This window comes from Lithobates pipiens, unplaced genomic scaffold (genome assembly GCF_037356315.1).
Source record: "Lithobates pipiens isolate NorthernLeopardFrog02 unplaced genomic scaffold, aLitPip1_a1.2 Scaffold_23, whole genome shotgun sequence".
NCBI lineage: Eukaryota > Metazoa > Chordata > Amphibia > Anura > Ranidae > Lithobates > Lithobates pipiens.
Window position 1 is genome coordinate 265,378,661 of NW_027507785.1, and position 21,050 is coordinate 265,399,710.

Here is a 21,050-nt window from a genome sequence, read left to right on the forward strand (position 1 = left end):
TAATAATAGTGAATATAAGGAAATAGGTAATGTAATAGGAGAAATCTAGCACGATGAAATGATGAACGGCTTGGTTTAAATATAAGATGTAGGTGTGTATGTGTCTAGAAATGAAAGACTGTATCACTATATTATGAAAATAAAGAATTTATAAAGTAACCAGTGCACAGTCTATGGGTGGTCCCTGAAATTTGCAAAAATAGTAAAAGTTGGCACAAGGGTAGATTTAATACAAATTTGATCAACAGTACTTCTTGATCGCAAGTTGTCAAATGACACCTGCTGTCTGTAAGATGTATCTCGGGAAATTGATTTCCTTTAAGTTTTCTCTTGATGATCCAGACTTGTCACAGGCAAAACTTTTTCATCAAAATTTGTATGCCTGGATCCTCCTTGTGCAGATTTGTCCAGTTTGTAGTACTGCAATGCATGCATAATTCAGCAGAGCGGAGTTTAAAGGTTGCCAGTACTTGTTAACAATGCAGCAAGGCATTATGTATTGCAATTGTGCATCTCTCTTTGGGTCCCTGTCCCATTTTCAAACATTTGTACTAGAGAGGAAAGGACTGTTTGATTAGATCACTTAAAATAAAACACAATGTAAAAATAAATGCAATGGAAAGTAGGAAAATCATGATTGCAAGGGATGCTTACTGTTGTGTAACATTGGTGAACATCTCGATTCAGAAAGAGATGTTCTCTCACTCATGAGGACCACTCCAATATAAAGCCAAGGGGTTGGAAGTGGTCTGGGGAGTAGGGATGAGCTCAGGCGTGTTCGCATGGTCCATGTGCAGAGCCCGCCAGGAAGTCGGCGCAGCGCTGTGCTAATCACAGGCAGTGAGACATTGCCCGATCGCTGCAGCCGCTCATCGGGGCAATGTCTCACTGCCTGTGATCAGCACAGCGCTGCGCCGACTTCCTGGCGGGCTCTGCATGTGGACCATGTGAACACGCCTGAGCTTATCCTTACTCGCCTGAGCTTATCCTTACTGGGGAGTTTTGGTGGATTTAGTACCATTGTAGTAGTCATGTTTTTGCATGTTGGGACCTTATTTTTTTGGCATAAAGATATTAATTGCTTTAATGAAAATTGGACTGCTTGACTGATTTCATTTTGCTTTTATCTTTGGCACCAAGCTGCACCTCTCATTTAATTCCTAGTTGCTGATCTTTATTTTCTGTGCTGCTGCAAATCACGGCTGAAAGGAATGGAAGTTAGGTGTTCTAATTGTAAGCACTCTTCTATCTTTTTTTGATAGACACTCAATCTTTGTAATTTGTAGAAGCGCTGAACCTTATGCTGATGCATTTTAATGGGATGGAGGTTTTGTGGTCCTAGAGGCTGCTCACCAGCAACTGTGGGGTATTGCTGGACCCCCAGAGGAGTTTGAAGTTTTGAAATGATGGGAGCACCACACCAGCTTGTATAGACTTCTTTTTTTTTTAAGATTTTTATTTCGTAACAGCCAACATGTTTCAGGGGCTCAGCACTCCCCCTTCATCAGGGCTAAAAACAGGATGACACAAACGATGGGGCATAATTCGGCTCACTGACACCAAAGATGGGGCATTGTTTACTCCAATTGATGCTTGGACTTTTTCTACTCCCAATGGCCACAGTCAGGCCCCCTGAAGTCTTAAGTTCAGTAAACTGACCCTTTTATATAGAAAGTTTGGAGATCCCTGGCCTAGGCGATCGGAAAGCGGAAGTTCTCCTTCCCAAAGTCTTCTGAGATACATGACAGGCCCTAGAAGAATTTGGGACCAGTCACCGTGCGCAGCGCCTCTTGCTCATGCTCAGTGGGCACCTGGCTGCGAAGCTGCAAGCCTTCACAGCCGGATGCCCATAGTAGAGATTGCGGTGCCACCGAGGGAGAAAGCGGATGCGGTGAGTGCATCGCTGTATCGTGGGACAGGAGATCCGTGTTTATTAAGTCAGCAGCTACAGTTTTTGTAGCTGCTGACTTTTAACAAACAAATGACTGGAACTTCGCTTTATGCAATTAACTTTAATATTTTGGGCCCACCATGATTGGTGGGTATGTTCACTTTGTTTTCCCCCAGGAATCTCTGCCTGCCCGATGCCTGCCTACTGAGCAGTGCTAAAGTCATCACCTAGCACAGGTCACTTCTCTGATTTGCAGTACAGTGGCTGGGATATCATCAGTGTCTGGGGCAACAGCTGTTGAGAATTGTAATGGGCAAGGAGGACTGACGATGCTTTCATATGTGACATCGCTTTGACTAGGGTAGTAAATAGAAGTTGCAATGGCCATCAGATTCCTATAAAGGCATATTTTAATAGTTTCGGTCTGGTGATAATTTTTTTTTGTTTTGTTTTTTTTCTTCTCATTGATGTCAGAGGAATGTAGTGCCCTATCTTTGCTAGGAATGTAGTCTCCATTGCTGCCTTATCCATTTAAAAAAATGGATTGTTTCGGTCAATTCTTGTACTTGTGCACTTAAAAACCACAATAGACATGTGAAATTGATATTTGTTTATTGACTAAATGAGTGTATCACATGTTTATGCATAACCATGAATAACCAGTCTTTCTTTTGCATGTTGGTTTGTCTTTAAACCTAATAAAAATATCTTTAAAAAAAAAAGGAATATTGTGCCTTATAAATGGTGTCATTGGGAAGAATGTAGTGCCCTGTTGGGAGGTATGTGGTGTCCTATCATTGGCAGGAATGTAGTGGCCTATCATTGATGTCGTTGGTAGGAATGTAGTGCCTTCTCATGGGTGTAGTTGCGGGAATGTAGTACCCTATCATCGGTGGTGTTGCGAGGAATGTAGTGCCCCATCGGTGGTGTTGCGAGGAATTTAGTGCCCCATCGGTGGTGTTGCGAGGAATGTAGTGCCCCATCGGTGGTGTTGCGAGGAATGTAGTGCCCCATCGGTGGTGTTGCGAGGAATGTAGTGCCCCATCAGTGGTGTTGCGAGGAATGTAGTGCCCCATTGGTGGTGTTGTGAGGAATGTAGTGCCCCATCGGTGGTGTTGCGAGGAATGTAGTGCCCCATTGGTGTTGGGAGGAATGTAGTGCTCTATTGTTGGTCAGAATGTAGTGTCCTGTTGGGAGGAATCTAGTGCTCTATCGTTGGTAGGAATGTAGTGCCTTCTCATGGGTGTAGTTGCGGGAATGTAGTACCCTATCCTTGGTGGTGTTGCGAGGAATGTGGTGTTGCAAGGAATGTAGTGCCCTATCATTGGTATCGTTGCGAGAAATGTAGTGCCCTATCGGGAGGAATATAGTGCCCTATTGGTGTCGTGTGGAGGAATGTAGTACCCAATCGGTGTCGTGTGGAGGAATGTAGTACCCGATCGGTGTCGGGAGGTATATAGTTCCCTACTGTTGGTGTAGTTGCGAGGAATGTAGTTCTCTATTGTTGGTGTCATTGAGAAGAATGTAGTGTCCTGTTGGGAGGAATCTAGTGCTCTATCGTTGGTAGGAATGTAGTGCCTTCTCATGGGTGTAGTTGCGGGAATGTAGTACACTATCCTTGGTGGTGTTGCGAGGAACATAGTGCCCCATCGGTGGTGTTGCAAGGAATTGGTGCCCCACTGATGTCGGTGCGAGGCATGTATTGCCCTATTGGCATCATTGGGAGGAATATAGTGCCCTATTGGTGTCGTGTGGAGGAATGTAGTGCCGGATCGGCGTCGGGAGGAATGTAGTGTCCTGTTGTAGTTGCGAGAAATGTAGTGCTCTATTGTTGGTGTCGTTGGGAGGAATGTAGTGCCCTATCGTTGGTATTGGGAGGAATGGATTTGTGGGGTATCTAGGCTTCAGTTGTTGGGTCTGCATGCCTGCTGTGACCATTATAACATGAACCCCCTCTCCCTGCTGGATTTGTTGTAGAATAGAAAATACAACAAAAGGAGCTGGAGTGTGCAAAGGAGGTTGAAAGCACCCAAAACTCCCAGGTGGACAGCAACAAGTGTCTGGAATTATGGAGGAGAGCAGTCAGGGTTGGAGAATCTGGAACGTATGAGAATCCAGGAGATAACTGCTCATTAGTTTTTTTACCTAGAACTAAAATATCACTTTTGGGTGAACTGGCCCTTTAATGATATGAACTCTGTTAAACCTATAAAGGCTTTTGACTTGAAGTAAAGGAAAAATGTAGCTAATAGAAGAGCGTTTGAAGATGGAATAGAATAGATCAGTAACCAGATAAAATACATTTCTTATCTCTGAATTGTTACATTAGGACAATAAATTCATGCAGGTGCAGCCACATTGAATTATTATATGTTGCATCAGCAGCAGAAAAGCCGTTTCCGTATACATAGAACCTTTGCTATGTTTGTCATGTGGTTATGCATGGGACATAGTCCTATAAAATAATAGTGTAGTCTAGGATTACACAAACATATACATATCCTACTAAGCACTTTATTTTAAAAATATTTTTAATTGCGGTTTGTACGGAAGGAAGCCTTACTGACCACATTTGCCCGGCTTCTAAACACAGACATCTGTATATGTCTAGATTAAGCAGAGGATGCTTGTATAGACCTGTATATTAACATTTGATTCTTCAGGGCTCGGAATAAATTGACATTTGCTGGTTTCCTTGTTGCTGCAGCCAGTGGCTGCAAAATATTCTCTTCTATTGCTGGTGGCCTCAGCCTGTCACTTTACAAGTGATCCAATGCAAGCTTCAAAAAATAGATGGAATAGGAGTACGAAGCCCGTGACGTAGATGTGAGGAGCCGGCTGCTGTCAGAGTCCACAAATAGCAAATTCTGAGACAAGTGTCTCCTAATGAGGTGTCGGCTATGTCTACGCAGAGCGTCCAGCCGAGACAACCAGCATAATATGACTGCTGCCACTATCTCTTTCCTGGTATGCTTGCTGTACACTGCAGGCCTTTTATCACATTGTTCACCATCATTATTTAACTTAATGCTATTTTTTACTAATTCCGATCTCCATATGTAATAGATTTTTCAGCCAGTTGAAGGATCCTGCTGCATTCCTTCCTTTTTAGATTGTAAGCTCCAACGAGCAGGCCCCTCTGATTCCCCCTGTATTGAATTGTAACTGTACTGTCTACCCTCATGTTGTAAAGCGCTGTGCAGACTGTTGGCGCTATACAAATCCTGTATAATAATTTATGGCTGTAGTCAGGTTTGCGTGCTTCATGGTACAACTTTTATAACCTAGTCCAGGGATATGCATTTAGCCGACCTCCAGCTGTTGCAAAACTACAAGTCCTATCATGCCTCTGCCTCTGGGTGTCATGCTTGTGGCTGTCAGTGTCTTGCTATGCATTATGGGACTTGTAGTTCTGCAACAGCTGGAGGTCTGCTAATTGCATATCCCTGGCCTAGTCCATCACGAAGCATATATGGGACATATATTAAATCCATTATTATTGAACATTTTTTGCACTAAGCACTTTTTGCTTAGTGCTGGCGCACATTTTTTTTTTTTTTTGCATTTTTCATTGGCATTCGCACTTTGTTTCGCAGAATAAGTTGTTTTTGTATACATTTATTTAAGACACATTGTAGATTATAATTTTTGGATTTAAAATTTCACATGTTTAGTGATGGACTAGGTTATAAGTAAGGGTTTATTATCACAAGATTGTGGGATTACAGATCTGCACGGCTTGCTCTTCTTTTTTTTTTTGTCATGGTACGACTTGCTAGTAACATAAATGCAAGAGAGAGTTCTGGGTAATAATGCAGACATGCCTGGCTATGAGGGTGCAGCAGATGTAACCATCTGCAGTTTAGTCATGGTTGCATTAGATTCTTGTACTGGAAAATTGTAGTGATATACAGTATGTTAAATTGCCCATATTGTAAGCTGGCTTCAGCTGTGCGGTTAACTTTTTTTTTTTTTTAATCCTTTTCTGTTTATGGAATTGTCTCCTTTTTAAGCCCTAGTTGGCACCTATCGCAGTTCAGTTGGTAGGTTCGCTTTCTTCATTATTATTATTTTTTTTAATAATGTCAGGCTTGCCTTAGCCCCCGTTCACATAAAACTGTTTCGACATGTCAAATTGCGGCCTATTTCCAGAGACGGCACTGTTCAAATCAGTGCGACGCTGACTTTACGATGCCACACTGATTTTGAAATGTAGTTCTTGTACTACTTTTGGTGACTTTGTGAGAGTTCCTGCATGGATGTCTACTGAAAATCGCCCCCAGATGTCTCTGAAATCGCTCCCGAAGTTGGACTGAAATGTGGTTTTGAAATTTCAAACCCATCTAGAGTGTAAATCCTGGCTTAAAACCAGCTCTCACATTTAGTTTTGGATTTTTGTGGCTTCCTATATAAAATAGCTGAGGCAGAGGTGTTAATAGAAATATATAAAATAAATGAAAGTAGCGTCCAAAAAATACATATATAATCAGGGGTACCACATCCTGATCATATGCAAGGAAGTGGACTTTCTTGATACTCCTAAAGACTTTACAAAACAACAAAATTGATAAAACAAACTTAGGTTTATTACATATGTCATTAAAAACCTATGCACAATAAGCCTAATAAAAGCTCCCATCCTAGGATACTGTTCTCATATAACAATGTTTTACATGAAATAACTGGTAGACAATATTCAATCGTCAAGTTGTCGAATACGCGTGGATCAATGCCAGTATCACAATAATGCTACATGTTTCACTGCCATCAACCACTTCAGGAGATGTGGAGGCTTACAGTTCCCAGGTTAGGTGACAGTAAACAAAAAAAGGATACAGAAAACCTAGAGGGTCAATCCCTCTATAGTTGGACGTGGTAGTGGCAGCGCCAAGGTTGACTAAAAGCAAAGCAAGCAATTTTCTGGAGTTACCAGATGAACCACAGATGGCAGGGACATCTTGCAGCCATAAAATGTAGTCCAATGAAAATTCACCCAACATGGTTAACCAGATTCACACTTCTAATTCCAGACAGTAGAACATATCTAAACCCACAGGATGGATCCCGCTGTCTCTGGGATCCATGTGTTTCCCAGCAGGCAGCGGGGGACCTTCGTAGAGGGGCGTAGATTCTGCGGAAAGGGGCGTAGCTTCTGCAGAATCTACGTTGGAAGTGGGTGCAGATACCTGTACTGTACAGGTACCTGCACCCCCCTCCCCCCTGAAAGGTGGCAATTGTGGCGCCGGAGGGGGGGAGGGTTCCAATGAGCGGAAGGTCCACTTTAGGGTGGACCTCCGCTTTAAGTAGCTATGACTGTTTCTAGCTATCAACATTGAAAATATTTAAAGCAGTGTTCCGCTTGGGTGGGGGGATTTAAGTCAGTGCTGCCGCCGGCATTTGTTGTACAGGAACTACTGTGCATGCATGAAGCGAGATGTGCTTTCTGATGGTGGAGGAGGGGGCTGAACCATCGAGGGGGGGCGCTGTCTCCCGGAAGTTGGGAAAGGGTACCTGCCAAAAAACGGGTACCTGTTCTCCCTCCCGAAATGTGCCAGATGTGGCACCGGATGGGGAGGAGGAGGCAGATAAGCAGATGTTCCACTTTTTGGTTGAACTCCGCTTTAAGCCAGAAACGGGCAACTAGCATTTTTAGTAGCAGGTTACTAATGGCAGCTTTCCTTTCTGACATGGAATTTTATAGATGGGCAACTCCTATCCTCATTGATTAGTGGTTCCAAATTATTAACTACTGCCGTAGGGAACAGACACAAAAGATACACTCCGCATCTTTTCAAATAATTGTTTTGTTTTATAACGATGCAATTGAAGGTTTTTATACACGATTATGTAGGTATCACATTAATATTACAATTGTACGTTTATGATAACAAGGGGCATAACATAGGCAGACTAATTCTAATCAGGACTTGAAAGAATGCAAACGTAATGAAAACATTATTAGTGCTGTGTGCACAATGAGGGCAGTGTTCAATACATACAAAATAGAATACAATTATATACAGAACTTACAAATTTCATTTACATTTCTTAACAGGTTTCCTTTATAACACAAAAGAAATTTCTAGAATCCATCTTTCTAATGTGATGGTAATATATTGTAGAACAGATATCTTAGATGCAATTCAGCTGGCATACTGATCACCAATCTACGGTCTCAGCCATTTAAAAAATACACCTTCATGTTGACATATAAAGCTTATAAAGGCAATAAAGAGGAAAACGTGGTGAATGTTTTGTAGTGAGATGTACTGTGAACTTGAAATTGAATATTCTATCTGTTGAATGAGATCTCCATACATATAACACTGAGTGTCGGATCACACAGGGTCAACCCGACTTACAGCGCGACTTTGCCAGGTGATTTGGAGGTAACTTGCAACGCAACTTAAAATGACCTCCAGAACAGGTGACTCTGGCTGTGGCCAATCGCAGAATAATCAGCTCTGTGGGAGTCTTTTCTTTTCTTCCCTGTAAAGTCACTTCAATATAGATAGAGATCTGACTTGGAGGCGACTTCCATTGAAATCTATGGGTACAAGTCGCCTTGAAGTAGTACAGGAACCTTTTCTGAAGTCGGAGCGACTTCAGTAGTGTGCATTAAGACTGCTCTCATTCACTTCTATGGCATTTCTTATGTCAGAGACTTGGGGCGACTTGAGGACTTACAAGTTTAATTCCAATTTGCTGTAGTGTGAGCCGGCACTGAGAGAAGAGCCCCATAAAGACTCCGTCATGGCATTCTTTACTATTTAATGGCATGTCTATAAAGATGGGTGTACTGTATAGTGATCTCCTCATGATGTACATTTTCCCACACCGCCTCCATCGTCTCTCCCTGGATGTCTGCACCTGTCCCCCTCCATCTCTCCCCCTCGGCTCTGTGGAGTGCATGGAATTTTGTTTAGAAATTATGCATATCCTGACCCAGAGAATGCGTTTCCTGTAACCATCTGTGTTTGATAAAGACATGGGGGGATGTGACTGGATACCTGTGGGGAGAAAATGGATGTGTCCAGAGCATTGGAGTCCATTAACTAAGGAGACAAATATAGGAGTTCCATGTTTGGTATTAGTTGATGTTTAAAGTCATGCAGAACTTTCCACGGTATCGCTTTTTTTTTTTTTTTTTACCAAAATAGTTAAGACTACTCTCACACTGAGGCGCTCAAACTGCCCATAAAATGTCATAAAACGTCAGGCATTTTTGCAGCGTCAGCAGTGCGCTTTTTTACCATTGCGTGACTCAAAAGAACCATTATGCGGTGCTTTTCAGGTTTGAAGTGCTTCCCAATCATTTCAATGGACGGGCGTTTTGAGGCGCTTTTTTTTAAGTGCACCGCCCTAATGTGAAAGCATCCATTGATATTAATGGGAAGCAGTTCACTTGTTGTTTGTTTGGGGGTTTATTTTGTATGAAAGCACCTCAGTGTGAAAGGGGTCAAAGAATTTAATACAATTTGCTACTATTTGCATTCCTCTGTTCTTTGAAAGATAAATGAGAGTAAAATGGGCCAATACATTTGGGGGGTTTGGACACTTCTCCATCAGGGTAATCTCAAATGTGGCTGGGCTAGAATGAAATGCAACAGTAGTTATTCTATAACATGAATTTCTGCCACTGACAGTCTGTACAGTGTTGCACAAACTTTAAAACCCCTTAAGACATTAAAGCCTAGTACACACAATCAGAAAATCGTACAAAAAATACCGCTTTGAATAGATCGTACGATAATCTAATCATTAGTACACCACTTTCGTCCAAAATTATGTGAAGGGACAAAAGCAAACCTTTTTCTCATAGGATAGCGGATCATACGATTTTTGTTTTTTAATCCGTACAGTTTTGGTCTGAGAATACAACACAAATGCTTTTCAAAAGGGTTTAACCTTAAACTACATTGAGGGTTCTTTACTGTAAGAGCGGCAAGGATGTGGAATTCCCTTCCACAGGCGGTGGTCTCAACGGGGGGGCATCAATAGTTTCAAGAAACTATTAGATAAGCACCTGAACGACCGCAACATACAAGGATATACAAGGGAATACTCACACATAATCACACACATAGGTTGGACTTGTGTCTTTTTTCGACTACACCTACTATGTAACTATCGCTTCCGAGTTTTTATTCTGTCGTATGAGAATTTTCATACTTTAGGTAACCTATTCATTTTTGATATGAAGATTAGCATACAAAAAAGAAAAAAAAAAAACGGACGATCATTCATCCGATAATCTCATTGTATGGCTAGGCTTTAGGGACAAGCTTGATTGATAATCAGCTTGATTAACGCAATGTTGTAAAATGGTCTCTTGCAACACTGGATACCAATAATCCAATTCCCCATCTGGGGAAGTTTATCTTGAATTTTGTTGTGACCATAGTTGCAATGCTGAACTGTATATTCTGATGGTGGGGAAGCCTCCTTGCTGTCAGACTACAATGACAGACGGGAGGATTCCCCCCATCCACTTTAAATGTAAAGCCTGGTGCACACTATTATTATTTTTTTTTTTTCAACTCAGCGGGTTCTAGTCGGAGCTGCTTTACTAACAATCCGATGTTGGTACAGCGATCTCCCCCGTTGAGCTGTTGTGTTCTGACAGGATAACAGCCCCCCCCCCAGTCATTGGCTGAAAGCACTAATTGGGAGCCGGTCAGCTGCTGGTCTTCTGTCTGACCCACTGCCATACACACAGGCCAAATGTTGGCTGGTTTTGATTGAACTGGCCAGTGTTGTCCGACATTCGGCCCGTGTGTACTAGCCTTAAAGTGGTTGTAAAGACAGAAGGTTTTTTTTTCTTTTTTTTTTTTTTAATCTTAATGCATTCTATGCATTAAGATGAAAAAAAAAACCCTTCTGTGTGCATTCATGCAGCAGTCCTCCTCAGCCCCCCTAATACTTACCTGAGCCCCTTTCTCTTTCCAGCAATATTGCATTATAGACTCGGCTGTCTGTGATTCCCCTCCTCATTGGCTCAGACAGCAGCGTGACTCCATTGGCTCCCGCTGCTGTCAATCAGTTAGTGACCCAATGTGGAGAGAGAGGGGGTGGGGCGGGGCCATGGATCCATGTTTGAATGAACATAGGGAGCTGCAGCTCGGCTCGGGTGCCCCCATAGCAAGCTGCTTGCTGTGGGGTCACTAAACAGGAGGGAGCGGCCAAGAGAGCTGAAGGAGGATCTGGTCTTCTTAGTGCAAAACCACTGCACAGAACAGGTAAGTATAACATGTTTGTTATTTTTAATGGGGGGGTGGGGGGACAGACTTTAGTATCCCTTTAAGGATGGGAGAATCGGGTCAGGTTTTTTTTTTTTTTTTTTTTTTTTTTTTTTTTTTGTAGGTTGAACGCAAAAAACAGGCTCATCCTGTGGTCAGCTTAAGCCACTGTACTTCATTCCTAAAAATCGCGGTCCTCCACGAGTATACACGCACACATCCTCCCTTGTGTATAATTAACCCTGTGACTGAGCAGAATGCCTTTTAATCCATTCTGTCACTCTTATCAGATTGCCTTGCAGAATGATCCTGCCTAAAAGGACAGAGCAAATCTTGCAGCGAGGGTTGGCACAAGCTCTGTGTTTGTGTATTCCCTCTTCCAGCAATGAAACAGCTGGTTAGCAGCTGTGCACATCACCCTGGGAACCTTCGTGCTGGACAGTTGCTCCAGATGTTCTTAGAAATAATTGCGTGGGGGGTGGGAGATGCCTTTCTCAATGACACCCTGTCTGAATCTCTCATCTTTCATTTGTTCCCCCTCCTGCCTTTTATTTCATGTCTTTCATATGCATTTTTCCTGTTTGCCTCATTTTCTAGAACTCCTGTTTTCATGTGCAGGAAGGTGTTTCTGTCTCGTTCTAACAACCCTCTTCCGCTCCATCGAGTGTTATTCATTACCCAAATATCATCTGGCTTGGAGTACATCACACAACCGGCTTTGAAAGATTTTAGATTCATAAACTGCCAAATGTATTTTATAGCATGGTTTTAAAGCAGGCTTGTAAAGACACTGTCTGCCCTAAAAGTGATATTTTGGTTATGGGTGGGTGCCAATGGGCTGGATCACCCTCTGTGCTCTTATATAGTATCTGTCAGCGGCTTCAGCGGGAGATGCCCTCTGTTGCTGGGATTCTGCGATCCTACTTTCCCATTGGACCTAGCTACTACTGATACTTCTCAACCGGATTGTAAAAAGTATTGCCACCGGAGTTCCAGGAAGAGGACCAAACCCTAGTTACCCAAAGCTGAAGTAGACGTGTTTTTTTTTTTTTTCACATAATAGTTGTATGAATTCCATTATTTAATATAAATTCTAATGAAAACGAATTTTAATGAAACAGAACAATATACAGTTTCTCCACCAAAACTTACAAGTCCAGTTTTTAGGAAGTATTAAATTAGGATAAACTTGCTTCTTGTAACTTTATATTTCAATATTTTTATTGAAAAAGAATCAAGTTTCAAAATGAACAGACGTATCGACAGGACGAAGTCGATTTCTCAGATTGTCAACATAGCAGTACAGAAAATATAGTCATTATACATATCTGTCCCCTACCCTTACAGTAGAATGCAACATATGCAATATGTATCCAAGTACCAATGGGACTCAATAATAAAAATAACCCCCCCCCCCCCCCCCCCATGATCCGGAACTCCACCACCTATGGTGAATGGCAGAGACCCGCAATCACAGGGAAGTCTGGTAGCGAACCCTGAGATTATCCCCAGGCTCACTGCTGTGTGAGGCCCCATAGGTGATCACCTGTATTGTACATGAAAGAAAAGGGAAGCGAGGGGGAAAAAAAAGGTGGGGGGGGGGAAAGAGGAGATAAAGGAGGAGAGTGTCAACCTGGCGATCCCCACGGAGTCGATATATAATCAATCCACGGGTCCCATACCATATTACATTTCTTGGTGTTATTGCGAAGTATATAGGTGAGTTTTTTTCATTAATCATGATCCAGTTGAGTTTACTTTTAACCTTGTCAAGAGGGATCACCGACTGTTTCCAATGCCTAGCAATCGTAATTCTCGCTGCCAGCAATATATAAGTGATCAACTTTACAGATTTATATTTATTTATTTTTTGGGTGTTTAGTCAGATAGTTTGTGGAAAAGGGCAACTTCTGGAGATCTGCTGATGTTTATCCCTGTTACTGAATTTATTGAGTTGAGAATCCTAATCCAGAACCTAGTTACGAGGGGACACTGCCACCAAATATGGAGCATCGTCCCCAGCTGTCCGCATCATCGGAAACAATTGGGTGAGGTAGAAGGATACATTTCAGCTACCCTAGTTGGTACCAGGTACCAGCGCAAGAGCATTTTGTAGTTAGTTCTTGTAACGTTAAAGCCTATGTCATGGCAAAATTATAATATGTATATATAATCTGTATCTCTATATGAGAGAGATGCAGTACATCTCTTTATTGCATGCATATTTGCCCATGTTTTTCCTTTTTTAAAAGAATCTGTAAATTCAAAAGAAATACCTGTATCTGCTAAAAATGTCCTGTTGCGGGCTGACAACACATACAATGTAAGATGGGATTAAAAAGGAAGTTCAGTAGCCAATAGCTTTCTTTGCATCGTATTTGGTCCATCGGACCAGCTTACAGACAAATGGTTTTCCTGATAGGAATTGAGTCCATCAGACAGATTTGAAACCTGTTCTATTTCTAGGTCTGTATGAGTTTTTTTTATTTTTTTATTTATTTTTTTTTAAACGAAAAAAAGATCGGCTTAGCCCACACAATCAGATTGTCCGGACTGATTCCATCGGACCTTGTCTGCCGGAAAGTCCAGGCGTGTGTACGTGGTATAAGAAGTGACCCCTAATGACAAAACAGCACTGAGCACAATGACTACAAGAGAACATGCACTGTGAAGTCTGATGACCTGTCAGCCAATTAGTACCAGTATTTTAAAGTAGATTCTCTTAGGAATTCAGCGTTAATAAGTTTATGTCAAATCCTATGTCAACATTTTGGAGTGCCAAAATGGTGGACTTCCCAAACACTTCCTCAAGTTTTGAGTCCCTCAGCAGTACATTCCAGTGTTTCCTAATAATCCGTTGTATTTGTTGAGCCACAAGAATTCCTTTGGAGGGTTGTATGTTGATTCTCAAAAAGGATGGCTGATCAGAGAATAAACCCTCTTGAGAGATCTTTAACTCATTATGGGGGTAGCCCCATTTTGCAAAAACCTTAAGCATACCATTAACGTGGCTTCAAGAAGCCGCATTAGCGGGTATAATTCTCCATGTCCGGATGAACTGACTAGAGTACATTGTGGGGCTATGATGGAAACTGTCATTATGCAGGCAATTGCAATTGATTGGTTTGTGATACAAGTTCTTTGTAGCTTTGCCTTGGTAATGTGTGACTAGCGTGTCAATAAAATACACAGATTATGTACTTTTACTCAAGGGTGACTTTAGTGGAAACGCAGGCCCCTTTCACACGGGAGGACCAATCGGGTCTACCTTTCAGTTTTTCTGGCGGACCCAATTAGACCATCCATTGCCCTCTAGGGAGCAGTGGTTCATACCTGCTAAAAACGGACGGATGGGGATTAGTTACCCGTATGGCAGATTGGATCAGATGACAGTTGGAGGCAAACGGATAGCTGGTCCGTTTACATCCGACCACCTATAGAGGAAAGTGGGCTGTGTCTGTTTGCTCTGCATCAGCGCAGCAGACACTGACCTGTCCTCTGCCTGCTCAGTAGTGATCACTGTTGGCAGTGATGTTGGTATAGCTGGGTTCTATTCATACCCATGGGGGTTCCTTGTAACTGCTGGAAAAAATTGGTTGTCAAGAACAAAATTTGGTCACATTTTAAGACTTTTTCCATTATTTGTAATGTAAGCTTCTACTAAGCCATCTAGTAGGTTATTGCGAAACAGTACTTTCCTATAACAAGTAGATCTTTCTCATGGGGAATAGAGGGTGCTTGGTGCTCTTCTCTCAATGATGCTATAGGTTCTGGACAGGCCCTCTGCATCCTTACTTACAATTCAGGACTGCTGGTCCTGCATTGTACTGTACAAGATGATGTTGAGGTGCCTGTGACCAGCAGAATGGCATAGAGAAGTGGTTTTGAGGGACAGGTCATGCAGGCAAGTATGGTTGTTTTTTTTTTTATGTTTCCCCTGAATCCCACAAGCCTTTAACCTTTGCAGTGTTAGAGGAGCACCTCTTCTTCAAGGGTTATTTTATTTGTCCTGAAGTTCATCTATAAGTCAAAAGACTCGGGTAAGAGTTAACTATTGGGGTCTGTTAAAGAGGGTAACTTTAAGATTTGTGGCCAGGTGTCCTGTGATGAACTGTTATTTGAAAGATTGCGATTTCCTGTCAAATTGTATGAATTTTGTTAAAGTACTTTTTTTGCATTTCTAATCCTTCTTGAAGGCACTCAATATCGTATTCTTGTTCTTTGTTTAGGGAAGTCCTTTGATATCACCTATGTGCGTCTGAAGTTCCACACAAGCCGACCGGAGAGCTTTACTTTATACAAGAGGACGCGAGAAGACGGCCCTTGGATTCCTTACCAGTATTACAGCGGCTCCTGCGAGAACACCTACCAAAAACCCAACCGAGGCTTCATCCGTACTGGGGAGGATGAACAGCAGGCACAATGCACTGACGAATTCAGCGACATTTCACCACTGACTGGAGGCAATGTGGCTTTCTCTACCCTAGAAGGCCGTCCGAGTGCTTACAACTTTGACAACAGCCCTGTATTGCAGGTATGTGACCTGGTTGTATTTCTTTTAAAAAAAATTTAATTGTCAGAGTGCCAATTCATTAAAGGGGCAAATACTGTTTGCATGTAAAACAAAAAAAGTGTCCTAAGAATGAAATGTTTTAATCTTGGCGTTTTTTAAATGTTCTATGCTGTGAAAATTTTAAAAATGTTTGTTTCGCAACATGTGGTTTTCTCAACCTGCTTTGGATTTCCTAGACTTTTTTTTTAATTTTTTTTTTTTTTTAATTTTTTTACAAGAAGTCTTGAAACTGGTTTTAGTCCATATTAAGTGTGTTCTCTGTTGGACAGTTGTATGAAGTTCTCCTTTCCTGGCTTGTTTTGGATTGCTTACTCTTGCTGTACCATGATGAGAAACTGTTAGAGGACATATGCAAGTTTTTCAAGAAATAGCTTGCTGATGCAGGGGAGATCAGAGGGTGGATGAAAAACACTTAACGTATAACTAAAGGCAAAACCTTTTTATTTTTTTTATTTTTTTTATTTTTTTTTTAAGATTTGAATAGAGCGGAGAGGGATTAAAATCCCTGTCGGGTTTTATTACTGTCTGTGCCCCCGTTAAGGAGATTCACCCTCTCTATTGAAAACCTTGTCCCCAGAAAAAGTAATGGAGGAGAAGTTTCCCAATGAGGACACTAGTTCTGCTGTCCCCGGGGTCCCCAAGTAATTCCCTTTAAATTGCAGGGATTTCTTTTTACTTACATTTTTTGCAATGGGACACAGATGGCAAAAAAAAATAAAAAATCTGACGGGTTAAAAACCCTCCCTTCCTCTATCCAAAATAATAAGTTTTGCCCTATAGTTCTACTTTAAAGTGATACTAAACATGTACAGTTTGAATAAAATATTGATTTATAGTTGTCACATGACCCAGCTCTTTCCCAGCCTGTCTGCAGGAAAGCATAAGCAGGAGGAGCGTCTAGTCTTCTGCTGCTCATCACATGTTCAAAAAACAAAACTAAAAAAATAAAAAGCGTTTTGAATACAAAGTAAAAATAAATTGGTATAAACTGTTTCAAGTTGTCATACAAATATATATTTGAAGGCAATTCTTTATTATTTTTTGCAATAACACTGTGTCATATCCCTTCAGCCTGTGTCTTAAAATAAGAGGGAAGTGAAGCCTCCATCAATCCACATGTAATGTGTTTAGCTGGTTAGTGGGCATGGAGGAAGACTGAGGGAGTGGACTGACATTTACCACTGTGTATACACTCTCACATGTGTGACTCTATAGTCACATGGGCTGCTCAGATGTGATATGGAGTAAATGCTCAGCATAGAAACTCGCTAAAAACTGAGCATGTGCAGAGCTGCCAGCACTTCTCCGCAAAATACCTAGCTGCATTGGGGACATGGACAAAAGGTGGAAATAGAGCAGCAGCTCAACCTGTGTTTTTTTTTTTTTTTTTTTTTTCTTGCAGAATACAGAAATCAAACCTACTCGTGAGCGAGTATGAACAGCGTGTAATACACCATTTATTCATAGTTTCTATGATGTGGGTTAAGTGACACTTTGAATCCAGACTTTCCTTAGAATGCTGCTTACAAATTAAAGCGGGCCCCTTCAGTTCATCCTGTTTGGCTTGATCCTCTGTCGTTCCTACTGGAGCCCTGATCTCGGGGGGTGGGGGGTGGGGGGGTTCAATGCAACTAGCAACTGGCTCCTGTAATCACCAGCTCAGCTCACTTGTTCTTCCTCGCTATGGATCCATTATTATGATGGCGACCTTACTAACCAATGCCTAAATGTAGGTGGTGGTTGCCAGTCACAGAAGTTGTTGTATATCAGATTTCCCCAATTGTCAAGACTCCCAAGTTAGAGGCTGGCTTATGGACATGCCTGCTCTACAATGTACATGTCAAGTTTATTGATTTGCTTCAGTCCCAGTTTTTTTTTTTACAAGAACAATATACAGTAACCCATAGCAACCAATTAGTAAATGGAAATCTGGTTGTTTGGGTACTGATTTTCAGTAATCTTTGTACTTGCCTTACTTAAAGGGGTAAAGTCACTGTGCCCAATTACTAGCATCCTCCCTGCTATATGAGGTATGTTGCACAGTGTTTTTGTTTCATAAAAATTACACAACCCAATACCATTTTCAGAGCACCGCTGTGCAGTCACATGTCCAGTCGCTCTCCTTCCCTGATCTGAGAACTACAACAGGAGGGGCTGAGATTCCCCTCTGATGTCAGGTGGGAAGAGAGGAGGAGAGCAGCGGGATGTCACATGACCGCACAGCAGCGCTCTGCTATTGGGTATTGAGCTGCATAATTTTTATAAAACAGACATAGCTTCATATAAAAGGAGGGATTCTAGTAATTGGCACAGTTACATTACTCAGATTAGCAGCAGGAGGGGAGCAAATGGACCCTAGCTCAATGGCTGACAGGCAGGGAGGGAGAGACTGGGTGGATGGAGGCATGTAACCTGACCACAGTATCATGGATTAGCAGCCATGATTATTGTGGGCAGCACACATGGGGGGGAGGCAGGATCAACCAGGTATTTTACAGCATAGAGAGGGACAAATTATTCCGCACACCCACTATGCTGTATAACGTGGTTTAAAGGAACAGGATTGTGTGTGTGTGTGTGTGTGTGTGTGTGTGTTTTTTTTTTTTTTTTTCTTTTTAGGTTATAACTGATTGAATAAACCTAAATAATTTAAATCTACAGCAATGTGCCACCTTAAAAAACCTTTACTTTATCTACTGCATTGGTTTTTGCATGTCCGCCAGCATAAACATAACTGATGCGATCTCACTGATGTTTAACCTTTTTTGTGTGCAGGATTGGGTAACGGCCACAGACATCCGTGTAACTCTGAACAGGCTCAATACGTTTGGAGATGAGGTGTTCAGTGATCCCAAGGTGCTGAAATCCTATTACTATGCCATCTCTGACTTTGCTGTAGGAGGCAGGTAAGCAACAAAGCGCATTCTGTGGATGCCAATGCTTGTTCTCGTAGTCTTCTCTTTCAGTCTGTTATTTTGGACCAGGGTCGGGTTGCTCTGTGTGGATTGATGTGGGTGGTCGCAATACTTTAGCAGGGCAAGTTGTCTAGCAGCAGCGTGAACTTCTCTTGTGGAAGCTGACCTCACTTCCTTCATCTGGAACGCCTGCATTCATTCCATTGCCATTTACAGGCAGCATGACCTGGCCCACTAGACTGTCGTACACAATATATTGTCATCAGAAGTAAAATTATTCTTCTTTTCTCCAGACTTATCTGGAGCTTGTCATTTACTCCAAAGTCACCTTGTGCATGTATAGTGTTTTGTAAAAAATATATATATTAATAGTGTATAATTTTGATTGTCTGCTCTACACCAGGCTGGCTATAGATGCATTAAAATTTGGCTGGTTCAGCAGAGACCTGGGCAAATTCTGATCCTTGTGTGGCTGTCCCTCTTCAACAAAAGTCGATCGTTTCTGTCAAAGGCATATGAACTTTTGTTGGACGGCTGCTGCCACTGATCAGTGTTTTCTGACAGCAGCGAGTTCTGTTTTGAGAATACAATGGCTTGGTAGGGGGGATTCCTCCATGTGCCTCGCCCTGACCAAATAAAAAAATAAAAAATAAATTACCCATCTTTGACCTGCTTTACTGCTATGTAAACCAATAATAGTTTGCTTGTAGTGGACAGCAGAAGATCAAATCTACACATTCATTTACAAGAGGGATTCCGCACCATTAGCAGATATGGACTATAGGGGTTTAATAACAAGTAAGGTGACAATACTGGGCTTATAATACTATTCCTAAACCAAACCAAAGAAATTCCTGGCTCAAATTAACTACCAGCCTGCTAACCAACCAAATTGTCCTGTCTAAGTATATGCAATAAAAACACGGGTTTAGTCTGCACACATTTGCAAATACAAAGCCACATCAAGGCACCCCAGTATCTGCAGTCCTAACTCTAAATTTTGTGAGCCTCCACAGTGGAAGCACATGCATTATAATGGATAGGCAGAAGGCAGACAAGCCTGGAGGGAGCCCATCCCTCCTTTTAAAGACACCCTGCGGCAAAGGTGTCCAGTGTGTCCCTTCACCAATATTTCAACAGTACAAACAAATGGCCACTGCCCTCACCTATAACTGGCCTTTGCAGCAAGGAGCACATGGGGTGGGCTCCCTCCAGGCTCGTCTGCCCTCTGCCTATCCATTATAATGCATGTGCTTCCACTGTGGAGGCTCACAAAATTTAGAGTTGGGAGTACAGATACTGGGGTGCCTTGACTGGGGGGGGGGGGCGCTCTCTAGCTTATGCATGTATTTGAAAATGTGTTCAAAATAAGCCCCTGTTTTTTAATGCACGCTGTTAGGATAGTTTGGTTGCAGACTGGTCGTTAAGTTGAGCCGGGAATTTCTTTGGTTTTGTTTTCAATGTGTCACCCTTCCATGTGCTCCTTGCTGCAAAAGCCAGTTATAGGTGAGGGCAGTGGCCATTTGTTATATACTATTGCTGGATATGTTGATGTACGTTGTAGGAAGCTTAAGCCCACCCTACAGCCAGGGTTGATCTGATTGATTTTGGGTTCCGAAATTGTGATAGGTTGCACCCCCTTTGTGATCTTCCTATTTGACAATGAGGCAGAACATCATTTCCACCCCTTTTTTTTATCTTCATATTGGACAATGAGGCAGAACATCATATATGTGGTATAGTAGTAAGGTTTAGGAGTCGGGTCAAAGTTTACTAGTTCCTGTAAATTATATTTATATATCAGATCATCCTGGGCTTTTTGGCTGCTGATTTCACTGTACAAGGTATTACAGCACACATGTTAAGACATGCAGCCCTTGCTTGCCATCACTGGTCCACTGATTGACAATGGGGTCATTTTAAGGGTATGCATTGCAAATGCAATCAGTAACCCATGTCATGCAATCCAAAATCAACATTCCTTACCTACTGCAGGCGCAGTAGTTTTATGTATTTCAGCCATTCAGGAATCCTCTTTCAGTAAACTATCTGCTGGAGGGCCATAGCATATTACAGACCAATGTTGCTTTTTTTTTTTTTTCACTGCTTTAGCGAGTAAAGCCATGAATGGCTAAAATTTGATTTCAGCATAACTTTTTGATTAAAACCCTTGTGACTATTTTAGAAAGCTAGATTTCACCTGTTGCACCTCCTTTTTGTGCTGAGGTGGGCCTAAATCTGGACATCCATATGTTCTGGTCTGTAATTGTCCTCTTCATGTGTATTCCCACACATCTATGGGAACAGTCATGGGAATGTGTTCTGTAAACAGAAGTGAATTGGCTGAAGCTGAACATATGGGGTTGAGTTATAAAACTGGAGAGTACAAAATTTGGTGCAGCTCTTCATAGAAACCAATCCGCTTCCAGGTT

At 41.9% G+C, this 21,050-nt stretch overlaps 1 protein-coding gene across 1 annotated transcript in view; it reads left to right on the forward strand.

The window, feature by feature from the left end:
• LAMC1 (laminin subunit gamma 1) overlaps nt 1-21,050 on the forward strand; it is a 168,524-nt gene that overhangs the window by 91,107 nt on the left and 56,367 nt on the right. The window contains exons 2-3 of the mRNA XM_077453129.1: nt 15,360-15,664; nt 18,479-18,609. Coding sequence (XP_077309255.1) covers nt 15,360-15,664; nt 18,479-18,609 — 436 coding nt within the window. The remainder of the gene's footprint in view (nt 1-15,359; nt 15,665-18,478; nt 18,610-21,050) is intronic.